This window comes from Patella vulgata, chromosome 3, assembly GCF_932274485.2.
Source record: "Patella vulgata chromosome 3, xgPatVulg1.2, whole genome shotgun sequence".
Classification (NCBI taxonomy): domain Eukaryota; kingdom Metazoa; phylum Mollusca; class Gastropoda; family Patellidae; genus Patella; species Patella vulgata.
Window position 1 is genome coordinate 6393220 of NC_065881.2, and position 18074 is coordinate 6411293.

The following is an 18074-nucleotide window of genomic DNA, read 5'->3' on the forward strand; positions in this document are numbered from 1 at the left end:
AAGGGCAAATCTCGATTATATTTTGGAGACTAAAACTGTTTAATTTTGCGTGAAAAACCCTTAAAATCCTTTACCTTAGGGCCGAGCAACTAGCTCAATATACATGATATGTTTTCAAACAACTTAAACTGTCATAAAAATATTGTGTAGGTGAAATTTACGGTTCGTTATCAAGTACAGCAGATGCATCACGCACTGTTTTGATCTCTAAAGGAACAGTAATCGATTATCAGGTCACCTAAGTAACAACTGACCCGAAATCTTAAAAGGGTTACGTGTCCGGATAAGTGGTTTTAAAGTTCAGGTCCAAACGACTCAATATTTTGAGCTGAAATTTTCAGACAATGTAAATACACCATTTCTCTATAATTTGGGACCTAAAATTTTATTTTTGAGACACTGTTAAAATCGGGATGGTCCCTTTAATTAAGAAAACAAAATCAAAATACCAGTGCTAGATAACCTCCAGGCTTTGCTTCAATCAGATTAAAATAGGCCTATTTCAGTTGACCCACAACAAAATGGAGGCAGGTTTAATTACATGGTGATCAGCATAGATCGATGAAATTTTAATTCAACATAATTTTGTAAGTACTGAACCGAATTGAACCATTTTAAAGTCGATATTCCTATTAGAGCAATGATTCTCAACTTTCTTTTTTTTTTGCCAACGGGACACCTTGGAACACATGAAAAAAAGAGCGGCACATCTGGCTAAATATATATGAAAAATATTTGAATTTTGCAAAATAAAAACATAAGTCATAGATGACATGCATCCGTAGACAGAGACTAGTCATAGACACATAGAATGACTCAAACTAAATAAAGAAAAACACGGCTATCAACTTCCCAGTAGACACCAGTGAATACTCAATTGGAATCACATGGTTTTTCGCATTTTTTTAGTGTGCTGTTCAAAATTTCGCGGCACACTTAGGAAAATCTCGCAGCACACTGGTTGAGAATTACTGAATTAGAGATTGTGTATCACAATATTTTAGTTTGGAAGATATTTATTTGTGCTAAGATGACGTAATGAGACTTTAAGTGTACCTGGTAGTGAATAGGGATTTATATAATTGTTCACTGTGTTTATTATGAATCGAATTTTATTGATCGTATAGTAAGAGCAGTTGGTTGTATCATATTCGCAAAGCTTTGACGAAATAAAATATATAAACACCAAAGTGTCTGTAATCTCATCTACATCATTATAATTAATTTACATGTATTGGGCAGCTCCTGAATAATGTTTGGAATCAAATAAAATGGGGTTTAACGTCATATGTTCTGTTACCTGTCCAACCTTGTGGGTTTCCTCCGAGTTCTTCGGTTTCCCCCTACTGCTAAAGCCCCTACGCGCAACGTAATATATTATGTTCTGTCACTTGTCCAACCTCGTGGGTTTTCTTCGGGTCCTCCGGCTTCCTCTTGCTAAAGAACCCTACGCGCAAGCGAATTATTGAAATAAAACTGAACCATATGTTTATCCCGAAATGACCTAATTTGTGTCGAGTGGGCGTTAAACCCCATTTCTCTCTCTCTCTCTCTCTCTCTCTCTCTCTCTCTCTCCCTCTCTCTTACTGTTCTGCTCCGACTGGGCTAATGAAGACGGACATACGCCATACAGTGTCATTAATAACGGCCATAATGATGGCCATCTTGAATTTGACGATGACGTTATGTTTTTTATATGGCGAATGGTTTTAAAGGATAATCACTTTTCTAGCATGCCCATTTGAAAATTAAAGACGGTTTATAATGTTTGGTTGATTTTTAGCCACCATCTTAGATTTCAAGATGACGTCGTGTGTTTTCCATCTGGAGGCTTGACCCCCAAAACCTAGCTATAGACACCAATAATTAACCTGCCCCCGCCCCGTTATTTGGAATAGTGGCCATCTTGGACGCCATTTTGAATTTCACTCATCCTTCCTGTCACAATTCAGAATGGCTACCCAAGAACCGTGGTTCCACTCAACATGATTCAAGAGTCAAATTGATGGGACAAATAAATTGTCCCTAATAATGGAAGAAAGGGGCAATGATAAAATAAATTTGATAATTTTATCGAATAAGTAGTAGAACAAGCATGCCCGGATGTTCGGGGTTCGATCCAGGTGAAAGCCGAGAAAGTTATTCAAGATCGCCCAGCGTGGTTTGCCAGTCAGTCGTATAGGATGGACTAACATGGTTCAATTTTATTCAATTTTTTGCGCGTAGGGGTCTTTAGTTAGCAGAAAACCCACGAGGTTGGAAAGGCGTCCCCACTTCTTGTCACATACAACTGGTAAATTGAAATCAAGCCACCTGACTCAAAGATGTGCTAACCATTCGGCCAACGACTCCCCCCCCACCCATCCCCTAGGCGTGCCAAAGAACGACGTCTATTTGTAGGGAGGTGGGTACAAGTCGACCGGTGCGTTGTGGTCTTTAACAGTGTCATCTAAACTACGCCATTTGACTCAATCCCAGACTTTATGATTCAAAGCTTACGTATTAGACCAGTTGATACTATAATGGTGTGATAATCTGCTATCGCTAATATAATTAATGCTTCTTAAATTAACCACTTTAAGGCCAACTTCCTAATAAGTAGTTAACCTGTCACCACTTTTCAAGCCGTCATTGGTAACGACGTTAATCCCATCTATTGTTTTTGTTGATTTATTATATTGTTTAATCTTTTATACATTGTTCATCTATCGACATGTCAGTTTTAATTACATTTACTTTTATCTTTTTATCTGATTTTCCTTAAATATTACAAAATTTGTACATTGAAGGCAGTCACTAGTTAGGTTCCCTTACTAAGTGCAGTAACTTGCCTGTCAGTACTGTATGACGATATATATGTATATTTATGTTTCGGTATATTAAAAATTGAAGAATCATTCGAAGTCTGTTATATCCGAAGAGAGAATTTACACCTCTAAAATACTACGATAAATGGTCGATACAAAGATGACGGGTTCATACTACTCAAAAGTCAAAGCATCAGTTTATACAAATATTTATATAAAAGTGTAAATGCCGATTACATGTACCTTTCGTTTGGCGCTAGCATTCGCCTTCCATCCCTACTGGAGATTCATGGTGCCACCACGGGAGGACATTAGAATACTGCCGTTGCCGGGCAAACTTTTCCTCATAGCACACTGTATGGCGTATGCTCGTCTTCATTAGCCCACTTCGGAGCAGAACATTAGGACGTTAAACACCATTTCATTTCCATCCCTACTGAAGAATAATGGTGCCACCACAGGAGGACAATAGATTATGCTATTACTCCGTCATTTGTATGTATATTTATATTATCATGTTATTACTACTGTATATATATACCCATGACAGGTCTCGGAGAAAGGTCCACGATTTCCCCTTGTCAGTTGTGCAGAACGGATGGTACGAAAACACATTGGCGTGCACGTAAAAAAAAACCCTTGACAGTTTGAATTCGAAATAAGAGTAGTCCGTAGCGCCGCTATCCACCGCTAGCACACTGTATGGCGTATCCCCGTCTACATTAGTCCAGTTCGGAACAGAACAATAAGACGTTAAACCCAATTTCATTTCATGTATATACCTATATGTCGATTGTGAGATAGCGTCCGTCAAGTGTCAAACATATCATTTTATTCTCTTGCCAGATGTGACCATTTTTATGAGTAATTACAAACAATTTCAATTAATTTAATCAAAGTCATATCTTTAATATTCAGAAAATTAACAATTTATACATCCGTTTTAATATGTGTACAGTTACTAAAGCAATTAATGTCATATATTTAATATTCAGAAAATTAACAATTTATTCATCAGTTTTAATATGTATATTTACTATGGCAATTAATGGCCGTTATATTCATGGACTTAATCACATATCTGAATATAACATTTAGTCAACAGTTTTCTGTCTTTCTGCTATTTCAAGTATTTTTTCTCGCAGGGCCTGTAACCAGTCCTCATTCTTCTCTAGATCTGTATACCTTGTTGGTGCTGCCTGTAATTCCGCCACACTTTTATCAGACTTAAATGGTACACCAGATTCCTGTAATGCTTCTGAGAATTTTCTGGGCGAAGCAGTTGCTACGACAACTCGAGCCATATTGCTGTTTTCACCAATACTGGAAAAAATCCATTGAAAGATGTTTAGTTTAATCTGAGTTATAGTAATTTTGACAATATCTGGACAGTGGGAATTACAAAATAAGGAAGATATGTACCCAAAATACAATATGTAAAACAGGACATTTTATATAATGGCCTAAATCCGAGAAAGTAGTTAGTTATATGTGTGTATAATGGTAACACTGCTGTGCAATAGTAAGGGTGAAAGAAATGGGGTTTAACGTCCACTCAACACAAACTATGGCATTTCGGGACCAACATATAGTTCTATTGTATTTCAACCAATCGCCTGTGTGTAGAAAACAAGAGGACCCGGAGAAAACCCACGAAGTTAGACAGGCGACCCCACTCCTTGTCACGTACAAGCGGAGAATCGAAACCACGCCAGTTGACTCAATGAAAGATTTACGATACAACGCGCATGCGTACAAGCGGGGAATCGAAAAAACGCCACTTGACTCAATGACACACCTTATGATGCACCCCTCCACATATTCAAAGTAAAATGGACGCCTCTAATACCTTTGTTGTTTGTAATGATAAGTTACAGCTACAGCAGTGTGTGGACACAAAATATAATCATTTTCATTATAACATCTCTTTATAGTAGCTTTAATGTCAGCTTCTTTAACTGAGAATGATCCAATATACGATCGAACCTGTAATATAAACATTACAACACATCTATTGTATCACAGGAGTCTGACCTTCTATCCGTATATATATGCATACTGTATACACCATGTCCAACCAGACAATATATAATAAACACATATTGTCTGGTTGGACATGGTGTATGCATATATATATACGGATAGAAGGTCAGACTCCTGTGATTGTATATACATTAATGAACCTGGATTTCTGCACCAACCGGGATAATGAAAACAGGCATAAAATAACCAATATGGATTTTTACAAACTGATTAAAACACAGATCCTATTTCGTTTCGTTCTTTTTATAGTTCAAAATTTCGTTTTACTTGTCTTTACTACACTTGTTTCTGGAAGAGTTGTTATATAACAGGCATTCTAGTTGATGTGAGGCATTAGCCAATGAAACGGTTTGTTACGCCTCTGCACGGAAAACCCATAGAAACGTCAACACTGATTGATTCATCAATGTCTGACGTCATAGGGTCAAAAGCCGCTCGTATGAACCCCTGACGCGACCCCCAGTACAACTGGTCAAATCTTCATGCAGTATAGGCCATCGAAAGTATAAAAAAACGAAACGAAATATAGATCTGTATATTAACCAGATTGCTATTGTATATTAATATTACAATGCGACGCTATGAGGTGAAATTATGATCCTGCGTGGGAAAAATATTTCACTGACCACTGTGCTCCCCACCCTGTCCGTTTTAACTGTCTACCAGATAATCTAGTGCCTTGACTAACATGGAACTTTAATAATTTATTCAGTTACACCCATTACACATAGTCCAACGGTAAAGAAATGAAATGAATAGAAATGGGGTTTAACGTCCTAAGCATATACTGCATGCGGTGTGCTATTGGGGGGGGGATTTTGCTCCATCCGTACGACTAGACACTTGCCAGGACCTTTCCAAATGTACATCACTAACAAGGGGAAACCACTCTGGAAACTTCCGGGGAATTTTCTCGGCCAACACCGGGATCGAACCTCGGTGAGCGAGCACCTGACTCATCGAGTCACCGTGGCCCACTACGGTAAGTAAATCTCAATTACTTGGTTCTGTAGAGTTCCTGGAAGTTGAATGTTTGAAGTTTGGTTTAAATCCGTCATAAGCTGGTTGATTAAATTTCCATTACCATTTGTCGCCACACTCCAAATTCTCTCCATGTTGTAAGGCATCTATGGAAGACATACAGAGCAATGAAATGAAATGAAATGAAATAAAATGGGGTTAACGTCCTACTGTTCTGCTCCGAACTGGGCTAATGAAGAAGGGCATACGCCATACAGTGTGCTATGAGGGAAATATTGCCCGGACAGCGGCACTACGGCCTACTCTTATATCGATTTCCAACTTCCAAGGGATCTTTTACATGCATGACAATGTGTACACGGGTCCTCGGTTTTTCGTCCTATCCGAAAGACAAGAAACCTGACCTTGTCAAGCCCTCCGTCCTGCACCACTGAGTAACTGACAAGGGGAAACCACGTCGGAACAATGATAATGAGCACGTCTACTACTGAACATCTTAAACATGGTGGCAATTAATCGTCTGGTAACCCAACATATAGTAAATGTCGGAAGAGAGAGAGAGAGGGGGGAGGGGGGATTTAGCGAGGTACATAATAACGTAGGCTTATAAGAAAACATGATAGCTTGAAGTCTCAAAATTTAAATTTTATAATTATTATTGTCGTCTTGCTCAATCGGAATAACATTTTACTTATTTGTCAATGTAACGGCCTAAGAGGAGACGATACTCTTAAAGTCTCGCTACGATCTACATTGTATAAATAATTTGTCTAATCGGAGTAATATATTACTTATTTCACAATGTAACTGTGTAGGGTTTTCCTTAACATCCTTTCCGCCCTTACCATACCTAACCCCATCCAATTTAATGCCTCCCCTTTCCAGTGGCCTAAGAACATGCGATTCTCATTAAAGGAGCTAAATCGCTAATATTTTGGGACTTAGAAATGATATTGAGTTAGCGACTTAGATACTTTAAGCTCCACGCTCCACCACGGCCTTAATTGCATAAATTATTGTCATAATGTCCCATCGTACCCTGATCGGAATAATATAAAAACATTAAATATTAAAATGAAAGCAGAATAAATACTTCTCAAAATTCTCGTAGTATGCTTAGTATTTTCGAATAAAATCGTCGAAATTGGAATTAAAATGTCCGTCAACTAACTAAGTGTCTGTTCTCAAGCGGAGCTAACTGTAGACAGTATTCGTTTAGTATGCAGTTTCATTTCATATAAAAATTGAAGCGGAATAAATACTTCTAAAAATTCTCGAAGTATGCTTAGTATTTTCGAATAAAATGGTCGAAATAGGAATTAAAATGTCTGTCAACTTCCTTACTTTCTGTTTTCAAGCGGAGCTAACTGTTGACAGACGGCGTAAGTTACGTATGCCCAGAAACCAAACCCGGATCTTATGAGTAATATAAAGGATCACCTGTATGTCCATGGAAGGTGCTATGGTACTTATTGTTGGTTTCGTCACGAAGCTACCCTCTTTTACAATCTTGTCGACGCAATCGTTTTCATTTACAGCACAAACTAATTTAATAGGTAAGCCCATTTTTCTTGCTATACAACCAGCTGTAAATACAAAAGGGGGACACAATTACCCAGGATTTTACTGTTCAGAACTTCAGGCAATTGCTTCATAGCGGCTTTGCGAACGCTTGGCCTATAAGGTCGCGTGCAGTATAGACCTGTGTGTGACGTCACATCATACGTCATCGATAGCGCGTACCTTCTTTACATCGAAAGTAGTAACACAAACTGGTCAGTGCAGAATTGAAAAATGAAATGAAACCGGGTTTGATGTCCTACAGTCCTACTGTTCTGCTCGGACTGGGCTAATGAAGACTGGCATACGCCTACAGTGTACTATGAGGGAAATTTTGTCCGGACAGGGGAACTACGGCCTACTCTTATATCGAATTCCAGCTCCCGGGACCTTGGTTTTTCGTCCCATCCGAACGACTAGACAGCTGTCCTTGTTAGTCGGTCCCTGCACCACGCCGAAAAATCACAATGAACTTTCTTGGCCAACTCCGGGATCGAACCAGCGACCTCCAGGCTAGCGAGCTAGGTTTGCCGGAAACCACGCCGAAAAATCCCGAAGGCGAAGCCAGCCATTATAATTATATCGTTGAACACGTAGATGAGGATGATCGCCATTTGGATATTCCTAATCCCTTGCAGTATATTTACATAGATACAATATGATGAATTGAGTTTATCATGGTCCCTTTAATTGAGACCTACGGGGACATTTAATCAATCCAGGATTTAGCTTCGGGCATCACAAAACCTCAGCGGAGAACGCTAGGTCGAAGACGGCCCTACGTCATATGACGTCATATGTGGATTGTTGGTTTACATCTCGAGACTTTGACAGATCTGCAGGCCCTAACCCACATATGACGTCATACGTGCTAAAATGTTTAGAACCGTCGCCGATCTAGCGTTCTCCAACCTCCGCACACCACTGAATCAGACGATCTATGCGATACCTTACCTTATTGGGTGATAAAATCACGTGTCTTACCCGTGATGTTTCCACATCCACCAGTAGGAACCACTATCTCAACTTCCTTCTCACAATCTGGTTCCATCTAAAATTAAACACAAGGTAAACATATAAATAGGGTTTAACGTCCAATCAACACAAGCTAGATCATTCCGGGACTAACATATGGTTCAATTTTATTTCAATAATTCGCTTGAGCGTAAGGGTCCTTAGCTGTGGGAAGAAACCCACGAGGTTAGGCAGGCGACCCTCCTCCGTGTAACGTACAAGTCTGGGATCTTTAGAGAGAGAAAAAAATGGGGTTTAACGTCCACTCGACACAAACTAGGTCATTTCGGGACTAACATATTGTTCAATTTTATTTCAATAATTCGCTTGCGCGTAGGGATCTTTAGCAGTAGGGGGAACCCGGAGAAGACCCACGAGGTTGGACAGGTGACCAAACTCCTTGTCACATACAACCGGGGAATCGAAAACCATACCAGTTGACTTAATGACAGACCTTATGATACAACACACACGCGCTAACCACTCGGCCATCCCATCCCCCCCCCCCCTTAATGACAGAACTTACGATCTAAAACGCACTCGTCCACCTAAACCCTCTGTTAAACATAGCATATCTATATCCATACCTGTAGCATAATTACATCCGGGGGATCACGGTGGCTAAGTGGGTAAGTCGCTGGCTCACTAGCCTGGACGTCGTGTGTTCGATCCCTGCATTGGCCGAAAAATTCCATCCAGATTTTCCGGCGTGATGGAGGGCTTGACAAGGACAGCTGTCTAGCCGTTCGGATGGGACGAACAACCGAGGTCCCGTATACACACTGGCGTGCACGTAAAAGATCCCTTGACAGTTGAAATTCGATATAAGAGTAGGCCGTAGTGCCGCTGTCCGGGTAAAATTTCACTCATAGCACACTGTATATGGGGCGTATGCCCGTCTTCATCAGCCCAGTTCGGAGCAGAACAGTACGACGTTAAACCCCATTTCATTTCATTTCATAATTACATCCATACCTGTAGCATCATTACATTCTTACCTGTAGCAGCATATACCTTAAGACAATTACTAACTATTTCTATTAATTAAATATAATTATATAGAATTCAGGATATACCTGGCCTACCTTTAGATAGATATAGAAATAATGAACAATTTGAACCATAATTCTTGCCCAATTAACCGAATTCAAGGAACCAATATTATATCGTTTCACAAACTCGGTATCCGCGTGGATTTTACTAAAGACGTCATCCATGTCATCACAACATCCGTCCGCTGAAATCAAAGGTATAAGCTTTTAATCAAATGGTCTATCTGAATAAAACACAGATTCTATTTCGTTTCGTTTTTTATAGTTCAAAATTTCGTTTTACTTGTCTTTACTAGGCCATCGAAAGTATAAAAAAACGAAACGAAATATAGATCTGTATTTTAATCAGATTGTCAAATGAGCAACGTAGATCTAATTATAATTTAGAGATGGGACCATTTCAATTGAAATAAAATAAAACATATAAAAACATTCAAATTTAAAAAAAACGAAATGAAACAAACAACACAGATACTCAAAATGGTTTCATTTTATTTGAATATATCGCTTGCGCGTAGGGGTCTTTAGCAGTGGGAGGAAACCTGAGGACCCGGAGAAAACCCACGAGGCTAGACAAGCGACCCTACTCCTTGTCACGTACAACCGGGGAATCGAAACCACGCCAGTTGACTCAATGACAGACCTTATAATACAGTGCTAACCATTCGGCCATCCAACCACCAACTTTGCCTTCTTGCCTTCGTGCTGTAAACTCACCGCGAAGCGTAGCCACGATGGAACTTCTTGGCTTCGCATTCCCCGTTAGTTTACACGAAAGCAAGAGGAGATATGTGTACTAAACGTCTTCCACACTGACCTCTGTAAACGTGGACATTATCTTCCAGAACTGTGGTCATCTGTAATTCTTGTAATTTAGAACATCGATCTCTTGGTAGGAACACAACTACATCCACCCATTTCATTCCACGTACGGCTGAAATTGCCGCACTTCCTGTATCACCAGAAGTAGCTGAAATAATTTTTAATAGGTCTTTATTGTAAAGCAAATGACAGACATTTACGCCAACAATTGCCATCATGAAGTTTTCTTTCAAATATTAATATTTACTGGCTTATCGCGAGTAGCCATGGTTTCTTGCGTTCTAATTGGGTTATTTTTCTCACTAACGTCCAGGTAAAGTAACTAACAAATCAGTTATTAAAGTACCAACTAAAACAAACCAGTTATTAAAGTACCTACTAAAAACAAACCAGTTATTAAAGTACCTACTAAAACAAACCAGTTATTAAAGTACCTACTAAAAACAAACCAGTTATTAAAGTACCAACTAAAACAAATCAGTTATTAAAGTACCAACTAAAACAAACCAGTTATTAAAGTACCTACTAAAACAAACGAGTTATTAAAGTACCAACTAAAAGAAACCAGTTATTAAAGTACCTACTAAAACAAACGAGTTATTAAAGTACCAACTAAAACAAACCAGTTATTAAAGTACCAAACAAACCAGTTATTAAATTACCAACTAAAACAAACCAATTATTAAAGTACCAACTAAAAGAAACCAGATATTAAAGTACCAACTAAAACAAACCAGTTATTAAAGTACCAACTAAAAACAAACCAGTTCTTAAAGTACCTACTAAAACAAACGAGTTATTAAAGTACCTACTAAAACAAACGAGTTATTAAAGTACCAACTACAACAAACGAGTTATTAAAGTACCAACTAAAACAAACCAGTTATTAAAGTACCAAACAAACCAGTTATTAAATTACCAACTAAAACAAACCAATTATTAAAGTACCAACTAAAAGAAACCAGTTATTAAAGTACCTACTAAAACAAACGAGTTATTAAATTACCAACTAAAACAAACCAGTTATTAAAGTACCAAACAAACCAGTTATTAAATTACCAACTAAAACAAACCAATTATTAAAGTACCAACTAAAAGAAACCAGTTATTAAAGTACCTACTAAAACAAACGAGTTATTAAAGTACCAACTAAAACAAACCAGTTATTAAAGTACCAAACAAACCAGTTATTAAATTACCAACTAAAACAAACCAATTATTAAAGTACCAACTAAAAGAAACCAGTTATTAAAGTACCTACTAAAACAAACGAGTTATTAAAGTACCAACTAAAACAAACCAGTTATTAAAGTACCAAACTCACCAGTTATTAAATTACCAACTAAAACAAACCAATTATTAAAGTACCAACTAAAACAAACCAGTTATTAAAGTACCTACTAAAAGAAACCAGTTATTAAAGTACCTACTAAAACAAACCAATTATTAAAGTACCAACTAAAACAAACCAATTATTAAAGTACCAACTAAAACAAACCAGTTATTAAAGTACCAACTAAAACAAACCAGTTCTTAAAGTACCAACTAAAACAAACCAGTTCTTAAAGTACCAACTACAACAAACCAGTTATTAAAGTACCAACTAAAACAAACCAGTTATTAAAGTACCAACTAAAACAAACCAGTTATTAAAGTACCAACTAAAACAAACCAGTTATTAAAGTACTAACTAAAACAAACCAGTTATTAAAGTACCTACTTAAACAAACCAGTTATTAAAGTACCTACCAAACCAATTATTAAAGAACCAACTAAAACAAACCAGTTATTAAAGTACCTACCAAACCAATTATTAAAGTACCTTCGAAACCAGTTATTAAAGTACAGGAATTGCAATGAGATATAAATGCATACATACCAATCAATAACGTCAGGTGGTTCTTGGATCTGGACAAGAAATATTCCAGAAATTGTCCAACACATGACATGGCGTAGTCTTTAAACGACCACGTCTGACCATGAAACATTTCAGCAATAACCAAACCATTCTTTAGACGTTGTAGAGGAATCAATTCTGGTGATGTAAATGTTGAAAACGCCTTGTCTAACAAATCTAATAAAATAAAACACAGCTTATGGATTTATTTCTTAGATAAAGAGTTGACCTTTCTTGCGATAATACTAATAGTTCAAAAATAGATAATGATTACATTGAATATTTCAGTCTTATTACTTTATTCTTAGTGCAGTTATGAGACTTTGAAGGTTTAACGATATAGTCTCGATTGTCAAGTACCATTACTACGGTATTAAACAAGGTTTCGATTATCCACTTTAAAATTAAAATATGAAATTGCGATTGTGTATTAATCCGTTGAAAATTATGGCCATCAGATAGTCTAGAGAGTTGATTATAGACCTGGCATGTGAATAAATGTCTATATGACAATTTGTATAATATTTGAAGCCAAAATAAAAGACCTGCAATATGATGATTTACCTCTTACATAATGCATCTTTAAAACGTTATGAATCATGAAGATGGAAACGACCTCTAGTGACCCAGTTTGGTCCGTGGACGGTTAGGTTCGTTACAATCTGATTATAATACAGATCTATATTTCGTTTCGTTTTTTTATACTTTCGATGGCCTACACTACATGAAGATCTGACAATTTGTATCGGGTGGTCGCGTCATGGGGTCCTGCCAGCGGCTTTTGACCTATGACGTCAGACATTTGATTAACCAATCAGCGATGAGGCTTCTATAGGATACCTACAGTTCCGTGCATCGCACGCCTAGAACTCGCTGCAACAGACCGTTTAGTTGGCTAATTCCCTCACATCAACCAGAACGTGGGTTATATAACAACTTTTCCAAATCCTAGTGTAGTAAAGACAAATAAAACGAAATTTTGAATTATAAAAATACGAAATGAAATAGGATCTGTGTTTTTATCAGACTGGGTTCGTTAAGAATTTTGGAACCTACCTTCCAAATGCTGTGCAGGTATTTCATCACCTATATATAATGGCACTATACGACTAACTAAGGATCTATAAGATGGCGTCTTAGCCCACTCCTTTAACTGATCTTTGGTTATAGTTGGGTATGACTCGGGCAACAACATTCCTCCATCACTTGCAAAACCTGTGCACACAGCTTCCTCAAAACTTAGGCCCTTTATACTGCCACGTGTACTATTATACTTCATTGTGGAGGTGGAGCTGGGGTTATCTGAAAGACATGAGATTAATGATCAATTGATACAACCCATTATTTTAAATAAATGGATTGATTTTTGGTAGTATGGGTAAATATTTGTTACTATTGGGAGATCAAGAGAGGTAATGAAATGGCCAGACATTGACCTTCAAATTGATAATCATTTTTTAAATATATAATTAAAGTATTTTGTCCGTGTTTTTCACAAAAATGAGGTTGAGTTTGGTAGTATTGAGTATTGAGGGGGTCACATGACTAAGTGGGTAAGACGCTGGCTCGCTAGCCTTGAGGTCTGGTGTTCGATCGCTGCATTGGCCGAGAAAGTTCATCCAGATTTTCCAGCGTGGTTTCCCCTTGTCAGTGATGCAGGACGGAGGGCCTGACAAGGACAGCTGTCTAGTCGTTCGGATGGGACGAAAATCCGAGGTCCCGTGTACACATTGGCGTGCACGTAAAAGTTCCCTTGACAGTTGGAGAGAGAGAGAGAAATGGGGTTTAACGTCCACTCGACACAAACTAGGTCATTTCGGAACTAACATATTATGGTTTAATTTTATTTCAATAATTCGCTTGCGCGTAGGGGTCTCTAGCAGTGGGAGGAAACCGGAGGACTCGGAGAAAGCCCACGAGGTTGGACAGGCGACCCTACTCCTTGTCAGTTTAGGAGCAGAACAGTAGGACGTTAAACCCCATTTCATTATTGAGTATTGGGTTCGTATGCATTGTTCCTTGCCAGGACCTAGGCCCTGCACCACTGAAACGGGGAAACTATGCCGTAAAATCTCGATAAATGTTCTCGGCCAACACCGGGATCGAACATGGCACCCCCAGGTTAGGCAGCCAGCGTCTTCATCACTGGGCCTACTCCTAAAAGCCAAACCACAAGCAAGCAACATAACTCTGCAACAGAAAAAGGCTATAAAAGACCTTCGCAGTGATCCGAAGATAACCATTGTAGCTGCTGACAAGGGTAAGGCAACAGTAGTGATGAACACAGATGAATACCAGACCCTTCTGGAAGACCTACTCAATGATACTTCAACCTACCGACGCCTTAGGAAAGACCCTACCAATAACCATGTTAAAGATTATGCTAAGCTTTTGAAATCACTCTGTGAAGAGGAGAAGATCACCGACAACATCCATAACAGACTGAAACCAGACCACCCCTGCTCACCATACGCTAGAGCATCAATAAAGATCCACAAAGACCCAATTAAAGCCAGACTCCTGATATGCTCCATAGACTCAGTTTATTACAATACTGCCAAGTATCTTTCAAAATTACTCTCACCACTAGGGAAAATGGCAGATTCGTTCATTAAAGACTCCACTGAATTTTGCGCCCAACTCAAAGAGATAAGAAACCCAGGGAAAATGCTCTCGTACGATGTTATTGATCTATTTACCAATGTGCCAAGAGAAGATGCCCTTAAAGTCCTAGAAACCCGCATCCGCCAACTCTCTACGCCACTGGAAACATCTTTACAAGTCGATACCATCATCTGTCTAATCAAGCAATGCCTCGAATCTACATACTTCACATGGGGAGACAACTATTACCAACAGATCCATGGGTTACCAATGGGCAGTCCCTTATCCCCCCTGATAGCAGAAATTTTCATGACGTCACTGGAAGAAATAGCCATTGAAACCGCACCATTCCAACCCTTATTCTGGTCTCGTAAGGTTGACGACGACGTATTTGTCTTCACCATGGAGAATGAAACCAGCAACAGTTTTCCTTTCCTAGACATACTAGTTAAAAGAAAGGACTCTAAAATAATTACCTCAGTATACAGAAAGCCAACCCACACGGACCAGTATATTCATTATAAATCAAACCACCCTAACAGCACTAAGGCAGCCGTCGTCGCCACCCTAACAAAAAGAGCCAAAAACATTTGTGACCCTGAAACACTCCCCCACGAAGTACAACACCTTACAGACGTTTTCACCAAACACGATGGGTATCCGCTACAGATGGTTAAAAAGATTATTAATTCCACACTATCCGACCTACCAAAACCAGATAAACTAAAACCTGATAAAGCCCCTATACGAGTGTTTATACCCTTCCACGGAAACATCTCCCACCAAATTAGAAGATTATTAAAACAAGAAGCGCAGATAGAAACCACATATCTCAAAGGCAAGACAACCAAGGATTTAATAAAAGCAAATGGTAAGATAACCCCCACCAAACCCATCTCCCCAAAAGGGTGTGTTTACCAAGTCATCTGCAGCTGTGGAGAATCATACATTGGAGAATCGAAGAGGCCCTTAGACATCAGAATCAAAGAACACATGTCGAAAACACCCACCAACCAATCTGCCATTGCCGAACACCTATTTGAAAACCCGCGCCACCAAGTGAACTGGACTAACGTCAAAAAGTTAGCTGTTAATTGCCACAACAAACGAAACCGAAGAACCCATGAAGCTATTAATATACGCAGGCATGAACCAAAACTAAACAGGGACCCAGGAATTTACATTCCAAGAGCGTATGATCGCATCATTAAAATGTAGTTTACATCGTCTCTGAACTATCCTTTAATTTTAATATTTGTATTGCTTTTAACTTTGTACATCTCCTCAAATCAATTACAATTTGCTTTACTGCATACTGCCTTCACTGTTAGGATTAACTGCTTATGGCTTCAGTTTCACCCCCCCCATAATACTTGTCCTTTCATCTTTTATTATTACTTTCATCTATAACTAATTACTGTATATATATAGATTTATTTAATATGTTTTTACAGTCAGGACCAGTTGCTCGTGACTCATTATACCTGCTAATAATTGTTTGATCCTTTGGCTTCATTCTTGCACTTATCTATACCAATTACAGTTTATAACCATCTATGTACATTGTTTATTTAACGGCTTGGGACAGTTGTTCATGCTTGCTGATTTTGCATCCCATTGGAGGGTTCGCACTGCTCGTGTATATATATATAGCTATTTTGTTTTCATTTTATTTATTTGTGTTATATGCTTGATAACGACTTGTGAAATCTTGTTGAAACGTCGCAGTGAAATAAACCACAGTAATTGTTATCCATAAATAGTGTGTTATTTGAATACACGCCATGTTCTTTGGTCAATTAATTACGAAGGGTCCGTGTGAACTATTAAGGAATGGATACCTCCCAAATGAAATGAAATAAAATGGGATGTAACGTCCAATTTTTCTGAACCAAGTCTAAGTCCAGTGGAAAACAAGCCAAAAACAAAGGAAGGCTAATTGTGGTGTTATGGAATTAGCTAAACAGATTGTGATATTCCAGATATCAAATTTCCAAACCTTTAAAACGAATTATCAAACTGTATCATTTTTAAACCCGTAGTAAGTTTGCTTCGCATATTGTGGCACTAATGGACCTCCCTATATTTATATAATAATAATATGGGGGTTAATATGGGGGTTAATCAGGCCACCACCAATCGACCCTGATGTATTCGGCCTACGATACCCTGAACTTATCGAAATACGATAAAAAAATTTCCACGAATTTCGAGAAAATGTTTCTAACAACTCCCCACTCACTGACAATTTATGATTTTCTATACCATTATAATGAATTACCAACTTATCCGCTATGCAATGATTTGATCTATTTGCCGTAATCTTTAGTGATCGGCCGCCATATTTTATTTATGGAAGCCCACTAACAACATACTATAAGTTGAAAATAAAAATCAATAAGGATTGTAACTGAAACCGGTTTAATGTCAATAATAATAATAATAATAATAATCAATTTTAATAGCGCTGAGTGCTCCAGCTAACAGCTGCTCCACGGCGCTCATAAATAGTTTGAATGGCATTTAGTAATTACTGAGCGACGTTTCGACTAGGCTTCTCTAGTCATTATCAAGCAATCGGAATCTCGCTCAGTAATAAGCAACATTTGTATTCCATAAAATTGTGACCTGTTTATTCATTGTCATTGATGAATTATTTATGTCACAAGCAATGAAATGAAGTGACATGGATTAGGTCGCCTGTCCAACCTCGTGGGTTTTCTCCAGGTCCTCCGGTTTCCTCCCACTGCTAAAGACCCCTAAGCGCAAGCGAATTATTGAAATACAATTAAACCATATGTTAGTCCTGAAATGACCTAGTTTGTGTCGAGTGGACGTTACCCCCCCCCCACTCTCTCATTCTCTCTCTCTCTCTCTCTCTCTCTCTCTCTCTCTCTCTCTCTGTTAATTGAACACATTAGCTAAATCTTTGACAACTAGAAATTGACACAAATAGGTCGCAACGCATTTAATAATGTAATGTGAATGTTTATAAATTGACTTACATTCAATCAGTTATGTTCGACGAAATACGCGAAGAGTTCAAATTGAACGGTAGTCTGGTTATTCCATACTACACCCATGTGATATATTTAGCCTCCTCGTTTATCGAGTAGCTTCATTATAACTGGCGTTCGAAAGCATTATGGCACGCAATTCGTGGCCGATATTAAAGTTTTCATTATGTCTAAAATATTGGATATCAGAAGCCCGTCTTTTCATGGTAAGATAACATCATCAATGTTGATTTAAATTGACCAATAAGTCATGTTGGCAATGTCGACAACTGTGTAT

At 38.2% G+C, this 18074-nt stretch overlaps 1 protein-coding gene across 1 annotated transcript; it reads right to left on the reverse strand.

Annotated features, from left to right (window-relative positions):
* Positions 1–3691: 3691 nt before the first annotated feature.
* On the reverse strand, positions 3692–17126 carry LOC126815919 (threonine synthase-like 2). The gene is made up of 10 exons (XM_050542021.1): positions 17062–17126; positions 13233–13478; positions 12159–12353; positions 10275–10427; positions 9491–9642; positions 8376–8442; positions 7272–7417; positions 5852–5977; positions 4657–4793; positions 3692–4130 (listed from the first exon to the last, which is right to left on the reverse strand). The coding sequence occupies exons 2-10, from the start codon at positions 13453–13455 to the stop codon at positions 3902–3904; spliced, it is 1428 nt and encodes a 475-aa protein (XP_050397978.1). The 5' UTR covers positions 13456–13478; positions 17062–17126; the 3' UTR covers positions 3692–3901.
* Between the last annotated feature and the right edge of the window lie 948 nt (positions 17127–18074).

What these genes read in the sequence shown, in the direction of transcription:
- LOC126815919 (XM_050542021.1), bottom strand. Translation starts at nt 13,455, where the DNA reads ATGAAGTATAATAGTACACGTGGCAGTATAAAGGGCCTAAGTTTTGAG. An exon ending in TGGATGTGGAAACATCACGG is followed by an intron (nt 7,418 to 8,375) that starts GTAAGACACGTG and finishes TTGTATTTACAG; the next exon opens with CTGGTTGTATAGCAAGAAAA. An exon ending in CAGGAACTCTACAGAACCAA is followed by an intron (nt 4,794 to 5,851) that starts GTAATTGAGATT and finishes TTTATATTACAG; the next exon opens with GTTCGATCGTATATTGGATC.